The 22141-nt window shown below is 40.2% G+C and overlaps 1 protein-coding gene across 1 annotated transcript in view; it reads left to right on the forward strand.

Annotated features, from left to right (window-relative positions):
- The window catches only part of LOC104847368 (leucine-rich repeat-containing protein 37A-like), a 52034-nt gene that overhangs the window by 15256 nt on the left and 14637 nt on the right, over positions 1-22141 (forward strand). The window contains exons 3-7 of the mRNA XM_064271801.1: positions 1401-1472; positions 2242-2322; positions 12468-12539; positions 13120-13194; positions 15973-16091. Coding sequence (XP_064127871.1) covers positions 2303-2322; positions 12468-12539; positions 13120-13194; positions 15973-16091 — 286 coding nt within the window. The 5' untranslated portion in view covers positions 1401-1472; positions 2242-2302. The remainder of the gene's footprint in view (positions 1-1400; positions 1473-2241; positions 2323-12467; positions 12540-13119; positions 13195-15972; positions 16092-22141) is intronic.

Raw genomic sequence — 22141 nt, forward strand, 5'->3', positions numbered from 1 at the left:
GAGCGAAGATTTCCAATTGGACCAGGGAAGATGTTTCTAGAGAAATGCCATTTGAACAGGGCCTTGAAGGGCCATTGAGTATCACCTAATAGACATGTTGGGAAGATTCTAAGATTGCAAAAGGAGGGTGGGGAAAAGGCAAAACATAGGAAGTAGAATGTGGGTTTGAAGAATGTCATGAGTACCTTTGGGTGAAAATAGGGAGAGTAGGGGATTGGAGCCAGATCTTCTAGGCTTTGAATGCCAAACTAAGGAGTCATCACGGAGCACCATGTTATCACAGCAATGCTCTAGGATAAGTTGTTCTCAAACTTTAGTCTGCATCAGAATCGGGGCTTGTTAATGCACAGATTCTGGGCTTTACCCCCATAATGACGGATTCAGTGGTCTAGAGGAGGGCCAAGAATTTGCTTCTTCAGTAAGTTCGCAGGCAATGCTGGTCTTCGAAAACCACTGCTGGAGGATTAATCTGTGTGCAGGATGGATTAGAAAGGGAGAGACTAGAGTTGAGACACCAGTCAGAAGATAGTTATGCCCATCCAGTAGAAAGAGAGGGACTAATGTGGGCTAAATGGAAATAAGAAGGTTAACTATAGTCAAGAATGGGAGTTTTCAAATGAAAATCCACTTCTATGTTTGTTTGTTTGTTTTTTTCTGAGTCACCACTGTACAATTGCAGCAATTGCACTCGTGGAAGATTTTAAAAAAAAAAAAAAACTGGTTGCCATGGAGTTGATCCCGACTCATAGCAACCCTTCCAGAGAGAGTAGAAGTGCCCCATAGGGTTTCCAAGGAGCAGCTGGTGGATTCAAACTGCTGATCTTTTGGTTAGCAACGTAGCTTGCTGTAGCTCTTAACCACTGCGCCACCAGGGCTCCCATGGAACATGACGGCAATAGGAAACCAAACATAGATTTTTATTAATATGATAAAAGTATTATTCTAAATTAATTCAAAGTTCTGTATTTATTAGAGGAGTAAAGTAACTCCCTTTCAAATCATGTCAAATTATGTTATTTCTTCTGGTATTGAGCTGCCTAGAAAAAGAGAACTAAGCCAGGAAGGTGTAAATGTGAGAATATCCCTTTTAATATTATCAATTATAATTATACCAAGGAATAAAACTGTAAGTTCACTGAGTCTAATCAATTGTCCTACTCTCAGGAAAGAGTACCTCCAAGATCTATCGAGATCCATGGTTGTATGTTTTGTTTATGAAGGTGAGACTCCTAGGAGAGGTGAGGGCACACTTAGGGGCCTTGAAGGTTTAAATAAGCCTTGCTAAGGTTTAGAGTTTAGATAAAAGCTTATTCAATATTATTCTGAACTCTGCCATTTATTCCTACTAATTTAATATCGAATAGCTAATCGAGGCAATATTTTTCTTTTACTTTTCCTAGAGATTTATCCTGCAATAAAATACAGTCTATTGAAAGACGTGCATTTGAACCACTACCTTTTCTACGGTTTATGTAAGTTATAAAAAAGACTTAATTCTATTTAGAATCTTTATAAAACCTAATTGTAAATCTTTTTGCTGTTCATTTTGAAATCTTAAACTTGTATTAGTGGAAAGCTACTAAAGTTATGTAGCAAATCCTTCTCTACTCTGTCAAAGATTAGCGTGAGAATTATTACACAGGTAAGAGTGACTCATTCTAGAGCACTGGTTCCCACCTGGGGCAGTTTTGCACCGAGGGGACATTTGACAATGTCTAGAGGCATTTTTGGTTATGACAAGTGTGAGTGTGCTACTGGCACGCTAGTGGGAAGATGCCAGGAATGCTGCTAAACATCCTACAACACACAGGACAGCCCTCACAACAAAAAGTTTGTTGTTGTTATATGTGAATTCCCGTTGAGATGGCCGTGATTCATGGCGACCCCATGTACAACAGAACAAAGTGTTGCCTGACGCCATGTTATCTTCATAATGATTGCAAGAAAAATTTACCTAGGCCAAAATGTCAATGGTGCTAAGGATGAGAAACCCTGTTCCAGAGAAGTAAAGATCACTTAATCTAGGTATTTATTATTTACTGTTTTGCACCTAATATGTGTAAACAGGAAAGTATAAATCATAAGCAAATATCTTCCATAATGAGATTTCCTTAGTGTCTGGAGGGAGCATTGAAGTTACTTTTCACCATATATAAATTAGAATCATTGCCAAAGGAAGGGTGTTCTGAAAGAATATCTTTATTTATGTATTTATTTTCTCTTGCTTGTGTCTGTTTGTAGAAACCTTGGCTGCAACTTAATCACAGAACTTGGCTTTGGAACGTTTCAGGCCTGGCATGGAATGCAGTTTTTACACACATTGTAAGTGAGATAGAAGATGGACACATGGGAAGGGATTATGTGTGAAAACATCGTACGGAATCAGTTAGCTGGGTGTATGAGCAAGTAGAACTTCTGAAACACGTATGTCTTAAGATCGATTTTTTCAAATGAGGAAACTAAGGTACAGAGAGGCCAAGAGACTTGTCTAACTCATATGTGGCACGTTCTGCTTGCCCTAGTACTGACCTTTGCATGGTCATTAAAAGTCACCAAGCAAGTAACACGCAAATGAGCATTGTCGTGGGAATCCCAGTGATGCTGCTCGGATGTGGGGTTGGTCCTAGGAATTCTGCCTTTGACTTTCACTTTGATTCAAGCTCACATGTAAAGTTCCTCACTGCTTAAATGTATGCAATGTACAGCCACAGAGCACAAGGCTTAGCACGGAGTTCTCCAGAGAGCAAAGGGTTAGGGTGCTTTCCCAGCCATCAGCTTCTTTCAGATTGTAAAGTAAAAGGAATTCCCGGAAACATGCCAGAGTGCACTTCTCTCCCTAGCCACCCAGAACATTATTTTTCAAAAAGTATATATCCTTTTCAAAAAGTTAGGAATTATCTATGCCTAGGAGGAACCTTTGAGGCATGAAGAAAAATGGTATTTCTTAAGCTATAGTGTGGAAAATGTTAATAACGAAAATACATTGCTCTAGCCTAATCGCAGATGCCTTCTTTCCTGACTACTCTTCAGACAAGAAGTGTGGGTTTTATTCTTTTTCAGCTAGAAAATTTTGTGATTTCTCTTTGACACAAGCAAATCGTAGTGGGTATGTTCACTGGCCTAAAGGGAATTTTGGACGAAAGATGGAGGTTCTTCTCTAAATACGACTTTGGAAAAGACTGGTGGTTCAGCAATCCATTTCACACAGTTCATTTCGGGTGTGTCTGGAGCCAGATTGACAGGCCCTGCAGATGCCAATCTGTAGCCACCTCCCCCCACTGTTAATTTGCTGATGCTGAACTTGGGGGAAGAAAACTTCAGGGACGCTTTTTCTTTTGTCGGCACCAGAGACTCTTATGAAGAGTCCACGATAAAAGACCAGAGAGCTGGATCTTTAGGTCCCACACCAAGAAACTTTGGTAGCTTCAATAGCAAGGTCGTAGTGTCCCTGGTAAAAATTCAGTTTTCATATAATTATGTTGGCAACATAGGGGGAAAAGTGGGTATCACACTTTAATTAATGAAATCAATGAAAAACGTTCACTGACCACTCTGCGTCAGGCCCTGTACTAAGTGCTGGCTGTACAAAGAGGAATAGGACAGGACTTTCATCCCAAGAAACTTTCAGAATGGAAGAAGGAAGTGGAGGTTGATGAGAAAGCATAGAAGAGCCACGCTAGGATCCCTGCGCAGGGTAACAAGGTAGGGGGATGACAAAGGAGGGGAAACGGAACCCCTAAAACCAAACTCATTGCCGTCAAGTCGATTCCAACTCACGGCATGTAGGACAGAGTAGAACTGCCCCACAGAGTTTCCAAGGCTGTCGTCTTTATAGAAGCAGACCACCACATCCTCCTTCAGTGGAGTGGCTGGTGGGCTCGCAGTGCCGATCTTTCGGTTAGCGGCCAAATGCTCAACCGCTGTGCCGACACAGGGCTCCAGAGGAAGGATAGGGGATTTGAAAAAATTCATAGAAAAAGTGGATGGAGGAGAGACCAGCTTTCTTATCTCAAATTTCTGTGTTCATCTTAAAGAACAGAGAAGGGCATTTGCTAAATAGTAATGAAAGAATTAGAGCTAGCTAGTATTGGAAATAAGTGAATAAACATGTGATTCCAACAGAGGTATACCCCTAAAAAGGAGCCCTGGTGGCACAGGAGTTGAGTGCTCAGCTGGTAACTGAAAGCTTGGCCGTTCGAACCCACCGGCCACTCCAAGGGAGAAAGATGTAGCAGCCTGCTTCCATGCAGACTACAGCCCTGGAAACCCCACGGGGCAGTTGTGCTCTGTCCTGTACGGTCGCTGTGAGTTGGAATCAACTCGACAGCAACAGGTGTGCTCCTAAAACTAATTCACAGGTACGTTGAAAAGATTGGCACAATTGCCACAATACGGGTTGGAACCTGGGCTCCTTTATTGTTTTGGGTCAAATTTTTCTAACAGGTAATTTACCACAGGTGAAAAATAAGCTTTATTGCATCTCTTTCCAAAGGCAAATTGCCAAGAAAAGATGCCACCTCTAAAAAGCTAAGTAATTTTATGACCTGAATGGCATAGCACTGGAGTGTTTACAAGTTGAAACAGTATTTTTCCTGCATTAAAAAAGTTTTTTAAAAAGGTCCCAGCTGAGGTGGATTTATCATGAGTAGAACAAAGCTTAAGCCTCAGGGCCTCTTACTTGCATAGCCCCCTTTCAAGGTCCTGGGAGGGGCCCTAGCAATTTTTGTACTTATAATTTTGCACTTTTTTATTAGAGAGAATTTCCCAAATTAGATAAGCTTCAGGCTGAACAAAACCTAGGTTCCAGCTGATTATAACCCAGTAAGTCTCTTGAAAAAGAGCCCTGGTAGCTCAGCAGTTAAATGCTTAGATGCTAACGGAAAGGACAGAAGTTCAAACGCACTAGCACTCTGCGGGAGAAAGATGTGGCGGTCTGCTTCTGTGAAGGTGACAGCCTTGGAAACCCTATGGGGCAGTTCTACTCTGTCCTGTAGGGTCACTGCGAGTCGGAATCAACTGGACGGCAACGGTAGCAGCAGCAGCCGCAGATCTCCTGAATGAAGCCTCTGTGTTGTTACAAACACCAACTAAAGAACTTAGAAGTGTAAAGAGTCAGTCTTTTCTGAATCTTAAATCCACCTCAAAGACATGCCAAGACCTTATTAGTAAAGCAGTGCTCTTTGAATAGTAGTAGTAATGTTTCTCTTTTAGATGAAATCAGGAATGAAAGATATTGTGGAAAACAAGCAGGGGTTGATAATCCTAAATGTTAAGTCTACCTTTTATTTCTGACTTTAAAATGCTTCTCTTTTATTCACCTACACAGGTCCAGACTGGTGGCTAATTAAAAAAAAAAAAAAAAAAATTCTTTTAGTCAAGTTTATTGGTTCTAACAATACAAGCTCCATGATTTTAAAAATGGATGGAGTCTACAACACAGAGAGGCTATACCTTATTCAGATGGAGCACGTTCACATGCTGGTTTGTCTGTGGCACACCAAGGTTGTGCCAAACATAAGCACCAAGAGAGAATAAGATGGAAATTCAAGCCTTATCCCTATTGAATTATCTGCCCCACTATTGGCAATTATCAGTGAGGTAGCTGAGGCCACACTCTGAAGGCCAGTTGAGCTTCATCACAGAGATGCCCTACTGCTCCCCCAGTCAACTAGCATTGGTTCCCTTTAGATAAAGTTAGACACACAAAAGACAACACACTTCAGGATGTTGTCATCACTTTTGGGGATGTACTGGAATCCTGGCAGCTGCTTCTTAGAAAGGCATGAACATTAAAGATGAAAAGAAACAACTTGGGTCTGTTCTTCGGAGTAACTTAGGGTAGCTGTTTAATTTGTAATGGTTCAAAAGTGTTGAGACCATCACACCCAGCAACTATTATGCTTGTCTTCTCCCAACTTCATCTTATTCTTCCCACCCAAGCTATCTTCTTTTCTCTCTGAAGCTTAGTAATTCTTCCTCTGCCCCATGACATTTCTTTAAAATCTATATTTGTTAGGTATTTCGTATTATGTTCCATGCACTACACTAAGTAGTTTTACTTATTATACCAAGTAAGATAGCATCCATAACGCTCTTACCATGGTGCTTGGCCCACAGTAAATGCTCAGTGCATGTTAGCTCGTGATGTACCTCATTTTCGTTTTTCTCAGTGACTCTTGTGATATATAACTCTTGTGATATAGATATTATTATCCCCATTTTGCAGATGAGGAAATTGAAACTCAGAGATGTTGGGTAGCTTGCCTGGGTATACACTGTTAGTAAGTGGCAGAACCGCTTAAGAGATTTGCAGTAATTCTCTGTGCAGCTCTAATGCGAGTGTATGACAGCAGTTTGGCTTTTTGGCATTGTGTCTTGAAGTTGGTTTCTAACTTAGGTACGACTGTTCGAGCAGAGAACTTCATTTTCCTATGAAAACCCCATGGAGCTCCTCGCCATGCCATCCCGGGGTAGTCCTAGGATTTCTGCTCACTGGCCAGTGCAGATAGGACACCATTACCTCTGAGCACCTACTCTGTGCCCACCCCATGCTAGGTGCTTTACACATGTGCTTTCATTTAATCTTGAAACTACCTTGTGTGATAAATGGTGCTACATAAGGCTCAGAGGAGTGAATTACTCAAGTCCCTTCACCAGATGGAGCAGGGTCAGAATTCAGCCCAGCTCTGCCTGATTCCAGGGCCCTTGCTCCTTCCACTGTCCCTCTCTGCTTCTTTGTAGACCCAGTCAGAGAATCTTCTTCCAGGCTCTTCTCTGAACTTCGATTCAAAGATAGGCTAACCATTTCAGGTTCTTTAGGTTTTACCCCTGAGAAAGTTTCTGTGATGTAGTCGGAGGTCTCGTAGTAAGGAGCTTCCTGTGGGCAGTCATGTTCTCATGGCTCATGGATCTATGTAGATGAGTAAAGGAAAGGGGCCACTCCATCCCCAAATACTTTCATACGTATCAGAACAGAGTCCAGGTCACTGCTTATTTCTTTGATTACCTTCCTCCAAGGAACCACTTTTCCTCTGCCTGCCTTGAAATTCTAGAATAGATAGTTTGGGAGTTTTTCCTATTTTAAATTTATTTTCACTGCCTGCTTTGGACATTTTTTCAGCTAAAGCTGTTAGGATTTCAGGACACTCAGGACAGTGATGACAGACTTCAGTCCCCAATTCTTCTCTGTCTCTTCAGTTAATAGAGAGGAAACATAGCCCATCTGTCTGGACCTGTGTAGAAGAATTGGGAGAAAAAAATATAAGAGGCAAGAAATGTTTCCTTATGTTGTCAGCCACCTTTCATCTGTCTCATTGTCCTATAGCAAAAGGCTTATGCAGAATATTTCTGTTTTCTACCAGAGACACAAGGGAACGATTAGTCCAAATGACTAATGGACCACAAGTACTTCAGCCTCCACCAGACGGAGTCCAGCACAACTACATGGTGCCTGGCTACCACTAGCAACTGCTCTGACAGGGATCTCAATAGAGGGTTCCAGACAGGGCTGGAGGAAAATGTGGAAAAAAATTCTAACTCACAAAAAACAAAAAACCCAGACTTACTGGTCTGATATAGACTGAGAAAATCCCGAGAATATGGCCCCTGGACACACTTTTAGCTCAGTAATGAAGTCAGTCCTGAGGTTTACCCTTCAGCCAAAGAGTAGACAGGCCCATAAAGCAAAATGAGACTAAATGGGCACACTAGCCCAGGGCAAGGACAGAAGACAGGAGGGGACAAGAAAGCTGATAATAGAGAATCCAGGGTTGAGAAGGGGAGAGTGTTGATATGTCAGGGGATTGGTAACCAATATCACAAAACAATATGTGTACTAATTCTTTAATAAGAAGCTAGTTTGTTCTGTTCGATAAAAATAAATGAATATTAAAAATTAATTAAAAAAATCTTTTCAGGCACACATATATATATGTAATGTTTGATAATTATTAAATATTAAAAGTAAATTTTATTGAAAATGTATCTTCTAAAAAGTATATTTGTATTTTCTTCTTCTAATAAGATACATTTAAAAAATAATTTAGAACAATATTTCTTAAACTTTGAATTTGGGACAGACTCTGAGCTAATAAAAAGTATTGCCACATCTTTCTCCCATAAAGATAAGCCCATGAATGTCAAATAGGCAATAGACTAGGAGTCAGGAGTTCTGGTCTCGAAACTCATTAACTAGCTAGCTGTGGGACCCTAAACCTATCCTACAACCCCACTGCACCTTAGTTCATCTGAAAAGTGAAGGGATTGAACCAGAAATGGAAATGATCTCAAATGCATTGTCTACTGTAATTCTGTAAAACCATTAGCATCATTTAGTTTGTCCAAAAGAGTTGCAGAGTCCCCCAGACTCGAGCTGGTAAGTCATTTCTCTCAACCACGCACAAGCTTGGTGTAGAAAAGAATGCTGGAAAGGCAGGGGAAGGAAATAGGGTAATAGAGAGGGTCCCCATATTTTGATTTCATTAGGGACAAATTTGAGGATACTAATGTCAGTTGGAGAAGGGCTCTTTAGTTAAGAGGAAACACTAAGCTGATGGCTGTGAGGTCATGGACGATCTGTTAAGAAAAATCAGAGGCTGAGCGGGACCACAATAGTAGGTTATGGACAGAGTGGGAGAGAAATGTAGAAAGAAATTCAAACTCATAAATAAGACCAGACTTACTGGTCTGACAGAGACTGGTGGATTCCCCGAGAATTTGGCCCTGAGACACCCTTCGGACTTGGAACTGAAATCACTCCCGAAGATCTCATTGTAGCCATACAGTAGACAGGCCTATAAAATAAACAATAACACCAGTGAGGAATGTACACCTCAGAACAATCAACTACATGTGACCTAAAGGGCAGCATTTGCCCAAAGGCAGAGTTCAGAAGGATGGTAGGGGCAGGAAAGCTGGGTGAACGAACATGGGGAACCCAGGAAAAAACGGAGAGAGTGCTGACACATTCAGAGGTTTGCAAACAATGGCACAAAACAAGCTGCGTATCAACTGTTGAATGAGAAACTACTTTCCTCTGTAAACTCTCAGCTGAACAAAAATAATGTGTTCAAAAAAAAAAAAAAGGAAAGAACGAGCAGAGGGTTGGAGAACTGAGGTAATTTGGGAGGAAGAATACAAAACTTTGCTACATTGTGTTGGCTGTATATTGCTTTAGGAATCCTGGTGATGCAGTGGTTGAGAAGTTGGCTGCTAACTGAAAGGTCAGTGGTTCAAAGCCACCAGCTGCTCCTTGGGAGAAAGATGTGACGGTCTTCTTCTGTAAAGAAGCAGAAGATCCAATACAGCCTTGGAAACCCTACTGGGCATTTCTACTCTGTCCTATAGGGTTGCTATGAGTCAGAATCTCCTCCAGGACAAAGTTTATATATATGTATGTATATATATATATATAGTCTAATTGTCATTCTTAATGGCTGGGGTAAAAGTAGGCAGGAAGAGATGCAGAGGTGGCTGGGCTTACTTGCGTAGAACCCATCAGTGAACCTAACGGCTTTAAAAAGAAAAGAAAAAGGAGCCCTTGTTTGAGGAACCATGCTCAACCAGACATGTGACACTCACGTTCTTTCCCCTCATAACTCCTTACTGAATATTAACTACTGTTTTAAATCAAACTCATTAATAGTACTAAAATAAATCTGGAAGAATGCACTAGGCTAGAAAGAATAGGGGAGATCACAAGGCAAGAACAAGCTCCGTGGCTCCCAGACACACCACTTACTAACTCTGACTTTGGGTGAAGAACAGTCTTCATTCCCCTTTTCTCCGTCTACCAACACATATGATCTCCGGCAACTGGTACTCTGAATATTGCAACATTGTTCTTTTTTTCAAGGAGATACGATTTGGCTACCATAAAATAAAATTCACCATTTTAAAGGGTACAATTCAGGGATATATTCACAAACTGTGTAACCATCACTACCATCTAATTCTGGAATATTTCATCACCCCGAAAAGAAATCCCATACTCTCCCTCCAACCTCTGGCAACCACTAATCTACTTTCTGTCTCTATAGATTTGCCTATTGTGAGCATTTGGTATAAATGGAATCATAAAATATGTGGCATTTTATGTCCAGCTTCTTTCACTTAGTACAATAGGACAAAGTAGAACTGCCCTATAGGGTTTCCCAAGAGTGGCTGATGGATGCAAACTGCCAACCTTTTGGTTAGCAGCCAAGCTCTTTACCACTGTGCCCCCAGGGCTCCATGTATCAGCACTGCTTTCCTTTTGATGGCCAAATAATGTTCTACTGTGTGGATATGCTACCTTTTGTTATTCCATTCATCAGTTAATAGTCATTTGGATTGTTTCCCCTTTTGGCTGTTATGAATAATGCTGCTATGAACATTTGTGGATAAGCTTCTGTGTGAACTAAAGCTTTTAATACCCTTGGGCACATACCAAGGAGTGGGATTGCCAAGTCACACCGTAACTCTGTGTTCACCCTTTTGAGGAACTGCCAACTTTTCCACAGTGATTGTGCCATTTGACATTTGTGTGAGGGTTCCAATTTCTCTACATCTTTACCAACCCTTGTTATTGTCTTTTTTTTTAAATAATTTATTTCATTTCTTGTTGTTGTTGATATTATCTGTCTTTACAGCCATCCTAGGAAATGTGAAGTGGTATCTCATTGTGGTTTTGATCTGGATTTCCTTGATGGCTAAATGATATTGAGCATCTTTTTGTCTGCTTATTGGCCATTTATATATCTCTTTGGAGAAATGTCTATTCACATCCTTTTCCCATATTTCAATTGTGTTATTTGTCTTTTTATTGTTGAGTTGTAATAGTTCTTTATATATTGTGGGTATAAAAACAAACAAACCAAACCAGTTGCCTTCAAATCAATTCCGACTCATAGCGACCCTATAGGACAGGGGAGAACTGCCCCATAGGGTTTCCAAGGAGCAGCTGGGGGATTCAAACTGCTGACCTTTTGGTTAGCAGCTGAGCTCCTAACCATTGTGCCACCAGGGCTCCGTACTGTGGACACTAGACCCTTATCCCCTGGATGGTGCCAATGGTTAATGCGCTTGGCTACAAACTAAAAGGCTGGAGGTTCAAGTCCACCCAAAGGCACTTGAAAGAAAGGCCTGATGATCTAGGTCTGAAAAATCAGTTATGGAAGACCCTTTGGAGCCCAGTTCTACCCTGACATACATGAACATAGACTAATTAAATATTTAGTCATGAGAGACAATTAGGCAAGAGAAATAAGAGAAAGTGTAGTTCTCGTGAGGCTCTTTCAGATGAGTAGATAAGATTCAAAAAGGTATATATCTATGTTTAATGCTCTCAAAATTAAGGTTAAAAATAACTGCTATTTTCAACCCCATTTTCTTTGTACAGGTTAAACATAGGTTTTGGAGTCAGACAGGACTGAGCTCAAATCCTAGATCTGCTTCTTACTAGTTTGGTGACCTAGGACAAGTTACATAATCTCTCTGTGCCTCAGTTTCCTCATCTGTAAAATGGGGTAATGATAATGTCGACCATATAAGGCAATTGTGAGGATCAAATGTGAAATGCTGATCATTGTACCTGGAACTTCAGTTGGTAATACATGCAATAATTATTATTTTATAATGTTCTGCAAAAGTACCCTAATGATTCTTGAATAGAGTTAACCTAAAGGCAGTTTCTTTTCTTTTTTTTTTTAAGAATTGAGAAAAAATTCTATTCTAGCATTTTGGAATAAAAATTTGTGTCAAAATGAATCTATTCATTTTATTGATATGTAAGCAAAATGTTATTTATTTATTCAACAATATTTACTAACTACCTAGTAAATATCATACACTATGTAAGGTACGGGGATGACATCGATGGCAGGTTGTGGTCCCTGCCCTCAGGAAGCTGGCAGTCCAGGAGACTGACGAGTAAATGTGATGACATCAATGTAACAAGGGCTATGATACATGAATGCACCTGGAGTGTGTGACAGAACTATGGCTTCCACAAGACCCCCTTCTCCTCTGGTTCCAAGGCCAAAGGATTGGTCCCATTTTTTTTTTTTTTAATTGGGTGAATTAAGCCATGGAATTTTTTGAAGTTCTAAAGACTGAAATGAAAGCACCTTGAATTGTGGGGGACACTAGAAATAGTATTTCCTATGGAGCAAAGGCTTCCTCCCAGCATGGTCACTTCCAGGGTTTTCTGGCCGAACGAGGTTACAGGTTTCTTCCTGAAGTTCTTTGGTGTATTTTCTCTTTGTCATCCACCTTTCTTCTCTCACTCTCTTTCTTTCCTTTCTCCACTTATCTTCTAATTCCCAAAGGAAGAGGGCTTTATGGATTCTAAGGGTGATTTATAGGTTAAAGCAGAAAATGATTTTTATTTTTTTACCTACAAGTTCCATACCACAAAAAAAAAAAGAATATAAACGTTCATGGAAGTTATTGAAAATGCAGATAATTTTAATTCCATCTTATTTTTCCAGAGTTCTCAATCGTAATCCTCTGACAACCGTCGAAGATTCTTATCTTTTTAAATTGCCAGCATTAAAATATTTGTAAGTATTGCAACAATCTCATGGTTACGAGATGATTTCAATTCTTCATTTTTACTTTCATCCAAGATTAAGTATTTTCCATTTAGGCTAAAAAGTCATCATTTTAATTTGGTTATTGAAAAAAGTTATGCGCAAAGAAAAGGATTAAGAAAGGATGTATACTGGGCAAGGCACAGCAGGGGTCTTCCCCGAGCAGTGCTGAAGAACACATATGGATATGGTATATGCAGATAATGTAGCGATATCATTTATTCAAAAAAGTAAAGAGATTAAGGTGTACGTTATAAAAAGAACAAGGAATCAGGAGAGGTTAATATGACAGGGGAGTGAGAAGCGGGATAACGGTAAAAGACTACAGGTTCTACTGTTCTGTGCCGACATCACCCATCTGATGATGCAAATAAACTCGAATTTCTTCCGTAAGAGCTTTCTGGAGCTATCTTCTGTGGCAGATAAGCTCGAGCTAGCTTGTTTTACGGAGAAGCCAAAAGGAAGTAATTACCTGTCCTCCAGTATCTTTTTCAGTACAGAATTGTTGTCTTTGGGTTCATAACATGACCGTTTGGGCTTTCTCCTTCAGAGACATGGGAACAACACAAGTGTCACTTACAACAGTTGAAAACATCCTCATAATGACACTCCAGCTGGAAAAACTGTAAGTCATTTTTTTCCCTCAGATTTATTTTCACTTAAGTTTTTTTGTAGGTTTGTTTTATTATTTTAAAGTCAGTTTATTAAGGTCTAATTACATGTAATCCAATTCACCCTTTTTAAGTGTACACTTCAGCGAGTTTTGACAAATGTGAACAGTTGTGTAACCACCACCGCAATCAAGATTAGAATATTTCTGTCACCCCAAAAAGGCCCCTTGTGCCCCTTTGCTATCAATCCCTTCCTGCCACCACCAGCCCCTGGCAACCACCTATCTCGTTCCTATCCCTGTTGCTTTGCCTGTTGCAAAATGTCTTATAAATGAAATCATATAGTATGGAACCTCTAATGTTGGGCTTCTTTCACTTAGCGCAATCCTTCTGAGATTTGTCTGTGTTGTTGCATCTATCATAGTTCATTCCTGTGTATTGCTGAGTAGTATTCCAGTTGTATGGATGTACCACAGTTTGTTATCCATTCATCAGTTGACGGACACTTGGGTTGTTTCCACCTTTGGCTATTGTGAATAAAGCTGCTGAAAGCACGTACAGGTCTTTGTGTAAATACAGGTTTTCATTTCTTTGAAGTAAATACCGAGGAGGGAGATAGCTATATCACATGCTAAGTGCATATTAGCTTCATCAGACTGCTAAACTGTTTTCCAAAGTGGCTGACCATTTTGCATTCCCACCAGCAGTGTACGAGAGTTGCTATTGCTCCGTATTTTACCTGATATTTATGTTTCAGTCTTTGAAAGTTTTACCTTTTCTGTACATTTGCAAATAAAAAGTTATTTACTAATAAGATATAAAAAAAAGTAAAGGCAGCTCAGTACAAATACATCAATACTATCTATCAATACCTGTACGCTCGTGGTTGTGTGACAGTATCTCATTGTGGTTTGGATTTGCATTTCTGTAATAGTCGATGATGTTGAGTGTCTATTTATGTGCTTATTTGCCATTTGTATCTTCTTTAATGAAGTGCTCAAATCCGTTGGAATGTTGTATTGGATATTTTTCTTATATTACTGAGTTGTAAAAGTGCTTTCTATATTCTGGATTATATATCCCTTCTCTCAAATGTATGTTTTGTCAATATTTTCTCCCAGCCTGTGGCTGTCTTTTCATTCTCTTGAAAGTGTCTCTTAAGAGCAGAAGTTTTTAATTTTGATGAAGTCTAATTTAGCTTTTTTTTTTTTTTTTTTTTTTGGTGTATGGCTTGTGCTTCTTTCATGTCTTATCTAAGAAATGTTTGTATAGCCCAAAGTCACAAAGATTTTCTCCTGTGCTTTTTTTCCAGAAGTTGTATAGTTGTGTAGCTCTTCCAGTTAGGTCTATGATCCATTTTGAGTTAATTTTCATATATGGTATGAGGAAAGGGTCGAGTTTATATATTTTTTAAAAAATATATTTCTGTAGGGCCCTGCTATGACACCATATTACACAGTTTACTGAAGCTTCTTTGTGCCATCCCCCTGCACTGTGGCAGGCTACATAGAAATCTGCTGTTATGCTAAAGCTAGTTGAGCGGACTACCTGAGATGAGTATGGAAAGAGGCCCTGCATGTAGCCCTCTGCTCCGGCCACTTTTGTCAGGCCACCTCCTTGACTCTTCTTACCGCATCAAGTCCTACAGGTCACTGCTCTGGCCTCTTCTTCCTCAGCCTCCTGCAGCATCTGACACAGTTGATCCCTCGCTTGTCAGCAAGATGCCATCCTCTGCAGATATTCAAAGTTCCCACCCGCAAACCAGCTTTCTCGCTTAGTTGATACAAGGAAGGAGGGTTCAGTCTTCTCTTTCCATGACCATCAACAGAGGATGAAAAGTGCTATCATTCTCTGTAGCCATGTGCCACCAAGGCCATAAAGAGATTAGAGCAACTGCCATCCTTGAGTCCATTATTGGAATGCCTTAGTAGTTTAGGTTGGGAGGAGATACTTTTGAATTAAACTACAAATCTGTGTCAGCCAGTTCTAATCCCTATCCCCTTTATTCTGGGCATACTATACCCACTGCCATCCTTACCCTTCTGTTGGGCACCTCTATCCTCTCTTCTGTTTACTTACCATATTCAAGAGCAGCCGTTGGCCAACTGGTCCCCATCCAAGTGGCCAAGCCATATGTCCCAAGAACGTCATGGAACTGGACAGCAGGTCTTCCTGCTTCCATGTACTACTGCTCCCCTTGCCACGGGGCCAGAAGAACTGGGTGGTAACTGGCTACCATTACTGAACATTTTGATCAAGGAATCTGTAGGTGAATCATGATCAAAAGGGGAAAAACTTTGGAACAGAATTTTGAATTCTTACAGAATGCAAACCTGACTTGTTAAGACTGGAAGAACCCCAGAATCTATCACTCTCAAAAAATACCATGACCCAAACTTATTCCCTGAAGTTATCTTTAAACTAAACAATGGTTTAGCTACATCCGTAAAGAATGTTCAGCGTGAGTATTGCACTCTTTTAAAGAATTATCTATATGTGATCAAATTGACAACAGTAACTATAAAGCCTAGATAAGAAGCATGGGGGTGGTGAATCTAAGTCAGTGGTGGTGAAAACGGTGATGCACCTGCAGAATGTAACCAACGTTATTGGACTGGACATGTAGAAATCGTTGAATGGATGTGTGTTCTGCTATATAGATTTTCACCAAGATTGAAAAAAAAAAAAAAAAAAAGAACTCCTTCTTACACAGCCCTGTGGCCTTGGCCTGCTTCTACCTACTTAAGTAACCCCATTAACATTAGTTTAATTCTCCTTATTTCCATTTACAGGATCTTACCTAGTCATATGGCATGCTGCCTGTGCCAGTTTAAAAGTACCATTGAAGTTGTCTGCAAGACACTGAAGCTGCATTGTGACAGTGAATGTCTGATAAACACCACACGTTGCAGTGAGTCCGAAATGCTTCATGATAAATTTTAGACTAGAAATGTAAATGCTTTATTTTATTCATTGATTCACTCAGAGTCCCAGTGTAACTAGCTGTAAGAACTACTCTGTTGCTCAAAGTCAGATTCTCAGTTTAGTCAGTCAGTTAATAATGCTACTGAAGCACACGCATAAAGGAACAAGAGAAAGGAATGCAAAGGGGAAGGGAATTACCTTAGTGGGCCGCGTGCTCTGTACCCTGCTCTGTGCTTGGGTGTTACCCCAAAATGGTAACTTATTCAGATAGCATATTGTGGCTTGTAAACTGATTTCATATGCATTATGTCTCAAGTACGCCCTGCCTTAGGACAGGTATAGATCCATTTTTGTTTGTTTTCTTTTTGCGTTTGCAATTTCATAAAAGAGTACAAGCAATAATGCTTTATAAAAGTTGTAATTGAAGCCTCAGAGTTTCTGGTCCTATATCCAGAAGCTGCTACCTGGATCTCATAATGGATGAGAGGGAGCTTCCCTTTGCGGACTGCCCAACTCTAAACTTGCTCTGAATCTCAAGCTTTTCTATTCCCAAAACAAAAAAGCAGATGCTTTGAATTTTTTTTTTTCTGTATATTAGTTTATTGGCACTAACTTCATGATTTCCAGAATGTGATTACCTTCACATCCAGAGAGCCTGAATTTGGGCCTCTAACAGTGATTTGAAACTAATAATAAACAATAACACTTCGCTGTTATTCTTAGGTGCTGTTGAGTCGGTTCTGACTCATAGCAACTCTGTGTACAACAGAACGAACACTGCCCCGTCCTACACCATCGCCATAATCATTGTAGTGTCTGAGCGCATTATTGCTTTCGTTTTCTCAATCCATCTCATTGAGGGTCTTCCTCTTTTTTCCTGACCCTCTACTTTATGAAGTACGATGTCCTTCTTCAAGGACTGGTCCCTGCTGGTAACATCCAAAGCATATGGGATGAAGTCTCACAATCCTCCCTTCTAATAATCATTCTGGCTATGTTTCTTCCAAGACAGATTTGTTTGTTCTTCTGGCAGTCTAGTATATTCAATAGTTTTCACCAACACCGTAATTCAAAGGTGTTGATTCTTCTTCAGTCTTCCTTATTCATTGTCCAGCTTTTGCACACATATGAGGCAATTGAAAATACTGTGGCTTGGGTCAGGTGCACCTTAGTCCTCAAGGTGACATTTTGCTTTTGAACACTTCAAAGAGGTCGTTTGCAGCTTTTCTGGTTAGATATTTATAACTTTAAGTTTGTCAACAGGAGCTTTCAATTCAAGAATTACAATCTCTAAATTCACGAGTTAGTTAACTTTGGAGAAAAGAGGAATATGGTTTCTTATCTCCAAAAAGTAGGACCTTATAGTCTTGGTCTCTCTGGTGTTGCACAAGTGGTCAGTTTGGCTGCTACTCCAGGGCTGTAGTAACTGCCATTCAACTGGTGGCCTCTAAAAACCCAGCTCCAGCCTCTGCCTCACTGGCTCAACCTTGCCAGGCGAGAATACAGGTGAGGCGCCTGTGAAGTGGTACCCGCTCTTTGAGCCAGAGTTAGTTGCTCTAGGATCAGAAGGCTGTGCTTTGGGAATCTGAGTACGCAAAAATTATTTATATGGTCTGTAATTCCTTCTTTCTCCTTCTGTCTTCCTTTTTCATTATCCACCTATGCATATGAGGTGATTGAAAAGATCATAGCTTGAGTGAGTTGCGCCCTAGTCATCAAAGTGACTTCTTTGATGTTTAAAACGTTAAAGAGGTCTTTTGCAGCAGACAGAGAAGAATTGATGGGTTCACACTGTGGTCTTGGTGAGTAATACTGAATATATCATGGACTGCCAAAAGAACAAACAAATAGTCTTAGAAGTAATACAACCAGGATGTTGCTAAGAAGCAGGGATGGCAAAACTTCGACTCACTTAATTGTCATCAAGAAAGACCAATTGCTAGAAAGGGGCATCATGTTTGGTAAAGTAGAGGGCCAACAAAAATGAGGGAAACCCTCAGTTAGTGCATTGACACAATAGCCAAAAATGCCCTCAAAGATACCGATGATCATGAAGATGGCGTAGGGCCGGGCAATGCTTTGTTCTGTTACACATGATGTAGCCGTGCGTTGGAGCCAACCTGATGGCAGCTAACAGCAACAATTCCTCCCTTAGTGGTTCTTCAGGTTCTTTTTCAAAACGCCACCCTGACATTGCATGCTGAGGGCAACAAAGAAAGAGGATTTTTGTCTTCATTTGGGTGGGAGCATTAAGGAATGGAGCAACTCCTCATAGAAGCAGAACAGGGAGGTGGCAGGAGGAACCAGAAATGGCTCCCAGGGTGAAACTGAAGGGAAGAAATGAGGCCAGTGGCCCAAAGAAGAGGATTTCCAGCCACCAAGCCGATCAGTTAGCACCCTGCCGTGAGGTTCTCCCTTGGTGCTACCTGGTGCCTGTGCCAGGGGAGATCAGAGAAAGACAGCTAAGATCCCCCATGGCCCGGTCCAGGCAATTGAGCTCTATAGAAGATCTCAAAGCTTTACTTGGTGGATCTTAAAAGGAGTTGTTCTTACCATGTGGCACAGTTTTGGGGAATTTCAGGTTGAGGAGGAAGGCATGGCTCCTGCTTTAGAGCTCTGTGGACAGTGAACCTTCCTCTTCACCTGTAGACACTTCATGGTTATTCTTTCCCCCTCTGGCTAGGAGGAATTGATCAAATTAAAAACAACTTCTTCTCAGACCAGACTTGTTGGCCTGACATAGACTGGAGAAACTCTGAGTGTACGGCCTCTGAACACTCTTTCAGCTCAATAATGAAGTCAGTCTTGAGGTTCACCACTCAGCTAAAGATTGAACAGGCCCAAGGAATAAAACAAGACAAAAGGGGCGCACCAACCCTGGGGCGGGGACTGGAAGGCAGGACGGAACAGCAAAGCTGGTAATAGGGAACCCAGGGTTGAGAAGGGAGAGTGTTGACATGTCGTAGGGTTGTTAACCAATGTCATAGAACAATGTGGGTACTAACTGTTTAACGAGAAACTACTTTGTTCTGTAAACCTTCATCTAAAGTAAATTTTTTTTAAAAATTAAAAAGTAGGATCTTAAAGCATTTCTTATTTCTAGAAAGAGAGACCTTAAAACATCAGCAACATTCTCACATAAAACCCATAGTATCATTCTGTTTATTCAGCCTTATGTAGTTAACTTCAGTTCCATATGCTACAGGATCAACTGCACTCTGTGAACCCACCAGTATCTGCGTAAGAGCTCTGGAAATTTTGATTGAGTCTAGTCACGGTTCCTTTTATAAGTCCAATGTAGTCCATCTTTTTGTTGAGATATTCTGGTCAAATGTTTTCAGGAAATCAGCAAAGTAAAAACTTATCTGCAGATGACAAAACTTAATAGGTCATGATTCATTTATAAACATAATTCTTAAAGGTGAAAGACGTGATAGAAATCAATTACAAGCACAGTGCAGAGGCCAAATAAAATCAGTTGAAAAAAAACTATAGAGAAAAATATTTTCCATAATAACCGTTAAGCATGTTTTTAAAGAACTTCAAATGTAACACATAATCATCTTGAGGCATAATGGAATATAGTTAGGACATACCAGAACATTCCAGAATTATCAAGTCTCTAAATACCTGAATAGTAATTCTTTAATTAATCCATTGTCTTTGACATTGCTAGATTCAAAAAATAAAGTTTGAACCAAGTTAGCAATCATTTGCTGCCTAATATTAGGCAAAAACAAAAGAGAAAATACTAACACATAAATTTTAACCCATAGAGAATCAGACCCCTCTCTTGATTTTAACATGTTCTATGTAATTTATGTCATGTTAAGTAAACCTTTTTAGCACTTTTTCTTTATAAGAAAATTTTCGTGGCTTTCAAACTTGTCAGAAATTTATCATAAGTTACCATGAAACAATACTTTAGTTATTTAACCAAAGATCTTAAAATAAAAACCTTAGTGTTTTTATTTATTTATTTATTTTTTATTTTTCCGTAAAACTATGTGCCTTGGTTTTTGACTCAGGAATCTTATTCTAGTGACAGACTGAACCTCTGTCTTTGAAACAAATTATACAAAGAAGAGATTAACTCCTTAACTCAGTAATCAAAGAAAATTTTGTTATTTTAACAGCGAGAAACCTAATTCTTTGTTTTTTATGTTAGTTAACATTGAAGCTCTTAAAAATGCCATAAATTAAACTTTAGTCAGATAGAGAAAACTTTTGAAAGGCGAATGGTAACTAATTTCTTTCCCTTTTACTGTCCTGGAACTGTTCCTTTTAATTTAAGACAAAGTTATTTGGGAAACCCTGGTGGCACAGTGGTTAAGTGCTACAGCTGTTAACCAAGAGGTCAGCAGTTTGAATCCACCATGTGCTCCTTGGAAACTCTATGGCGCAGTTCTACTATCTCCTTCAGGGTCACTATGAGTCGGAATTGCCTCAACAGCAGTGGGTTTTTTTTTTTTTTTTTTGTATTATTATTTTCTACACCAGCTGCACTGGTCTCTTTCTGAAGGGGTGCAGGGCTTTCTCCGCTCCTATGACCTTGGTCTCCCTCTTTTTCTTTGTTTCTATGGGGGATGGTCTTTAGCCTGCAAGGCAGCAGTTAGGGAGGCTGCCTGGCAATTTGGTCTGTAAATCTTTTCCTTATCTCAGTTAGAATATACTTGGCAGGCCAGTCTCATTAGCTGAGAGATTTTTAACCCTATACTTTCTTCTTTTTCTGAAGCTTTCTTTTTCTTTAATTGATTATAAGAAAAGAATTGCCAGTGTTTAAGACTACGCCCTAGGGCTGAATCTCCTGGTTTCTTCTCTTGATCTCTCATTCTTTCCAATTAACTGTTCCCAAGAACCTAGCTTTTTATGTTTATGGGTAGCTGATACCATCCGCTTTTTCTTTTAGTCTATAGGAATTTATTTGTCTCTCATGCTGCAGCCAAGAGTTTTCTCAGCTCTGGGAGAGAGCCTCTTTTTTTAATCTTAACACCCTGTCTGGAGTGTTCTCTGTGTTGTGATCCAAATCCCAGTGTAGACTGAAAATCGCTTCTCCCCATGCATCTCTTTTTTAGCCCGATCAATAAGTTCTCAGGAGTCTCTATAAGTATTTTTTAATTTAGCTCAAATTTCTTTTCACAAATTAATTTCTATGCATCATACGTAAATGACACATAAGACACAGACAGAGGTGACGGAGATGATCTTGCAATCTCATCCTCTCAGACAGCCCCAGTCACACATAAAATTCACACATAAGATGAACAAACAGAGAGTGCTCGGACCAGACAAGCCAGAAAGGGAGAGGGGGAATGAGGATGATTTTAGTGAGGCCTAACACATTATCTGAATCTCCACTTCAATCTTCCATATAACTCTTATCCCCAATGCCAGATGGGGGTGTTACATTCACTCCCCAAAACCAGAGTACAAGAACCAGAGTCAGACAACACCCAGACACACAAAAATAATGGCTGTCACATACTCATATATCTGCCCAAAATCTAAAGTCACCAAGAGTCCCTCTTTGCGATCACAAATGTAATAATGGGACTGCAGTGGTAGAAACACACTAACTGGGCAAAACACCAGGGCTATCACCCACCAGCCAGCACTTAATCAAAAGGAAAATAAAATGGAGAGGAAAGTAAGATAGAGGAGAAGAGAGAGAAGAAAGTAAAAGGCAATTACCACGTCTGCAGACTACGCCCGTTTTCATGGGTCTCAGAGTCAAGCCCCTCACTGTAACAAAACAGTACCAAGTCTGAATTACCAGGTCTCAGGCTTGATTAGCAGGTCTTGGATTTGGGGGCTGGTGCCCCTTACCACAGACACCAAGTCTCAATTGAGGGGGAATACCAGGTCTAACAGGTCTTGGGGGTGACCCCCCTCAGTGCAGATACCAAGCAATCACTCCACTCATGAGACTCCCTGGATTGTGCAGGTCCAGGCAGACAAATTTTCAACTCAATCTGGAAAGAGTATCTATTAAACACACCTGATTTATCAGGTTTACCAGACCTTGAGGTCAAGCCT

Source organism: Loxodonta africana, chromosome 18, assembly GCF_030014295.1.
Source record: "Loxodonta africana isolate mLoxAfr1 chromosome 18, mLoxAfr1.hap2, whole genome shotgun sequence".
Taxonomy (NCBI): domain Eukaryota; kingdom Metazoa; phylum Chordata; class Mammalia; order Proboscidea; family Elephantidae; genus Loxodonta; species Loxodonta africana.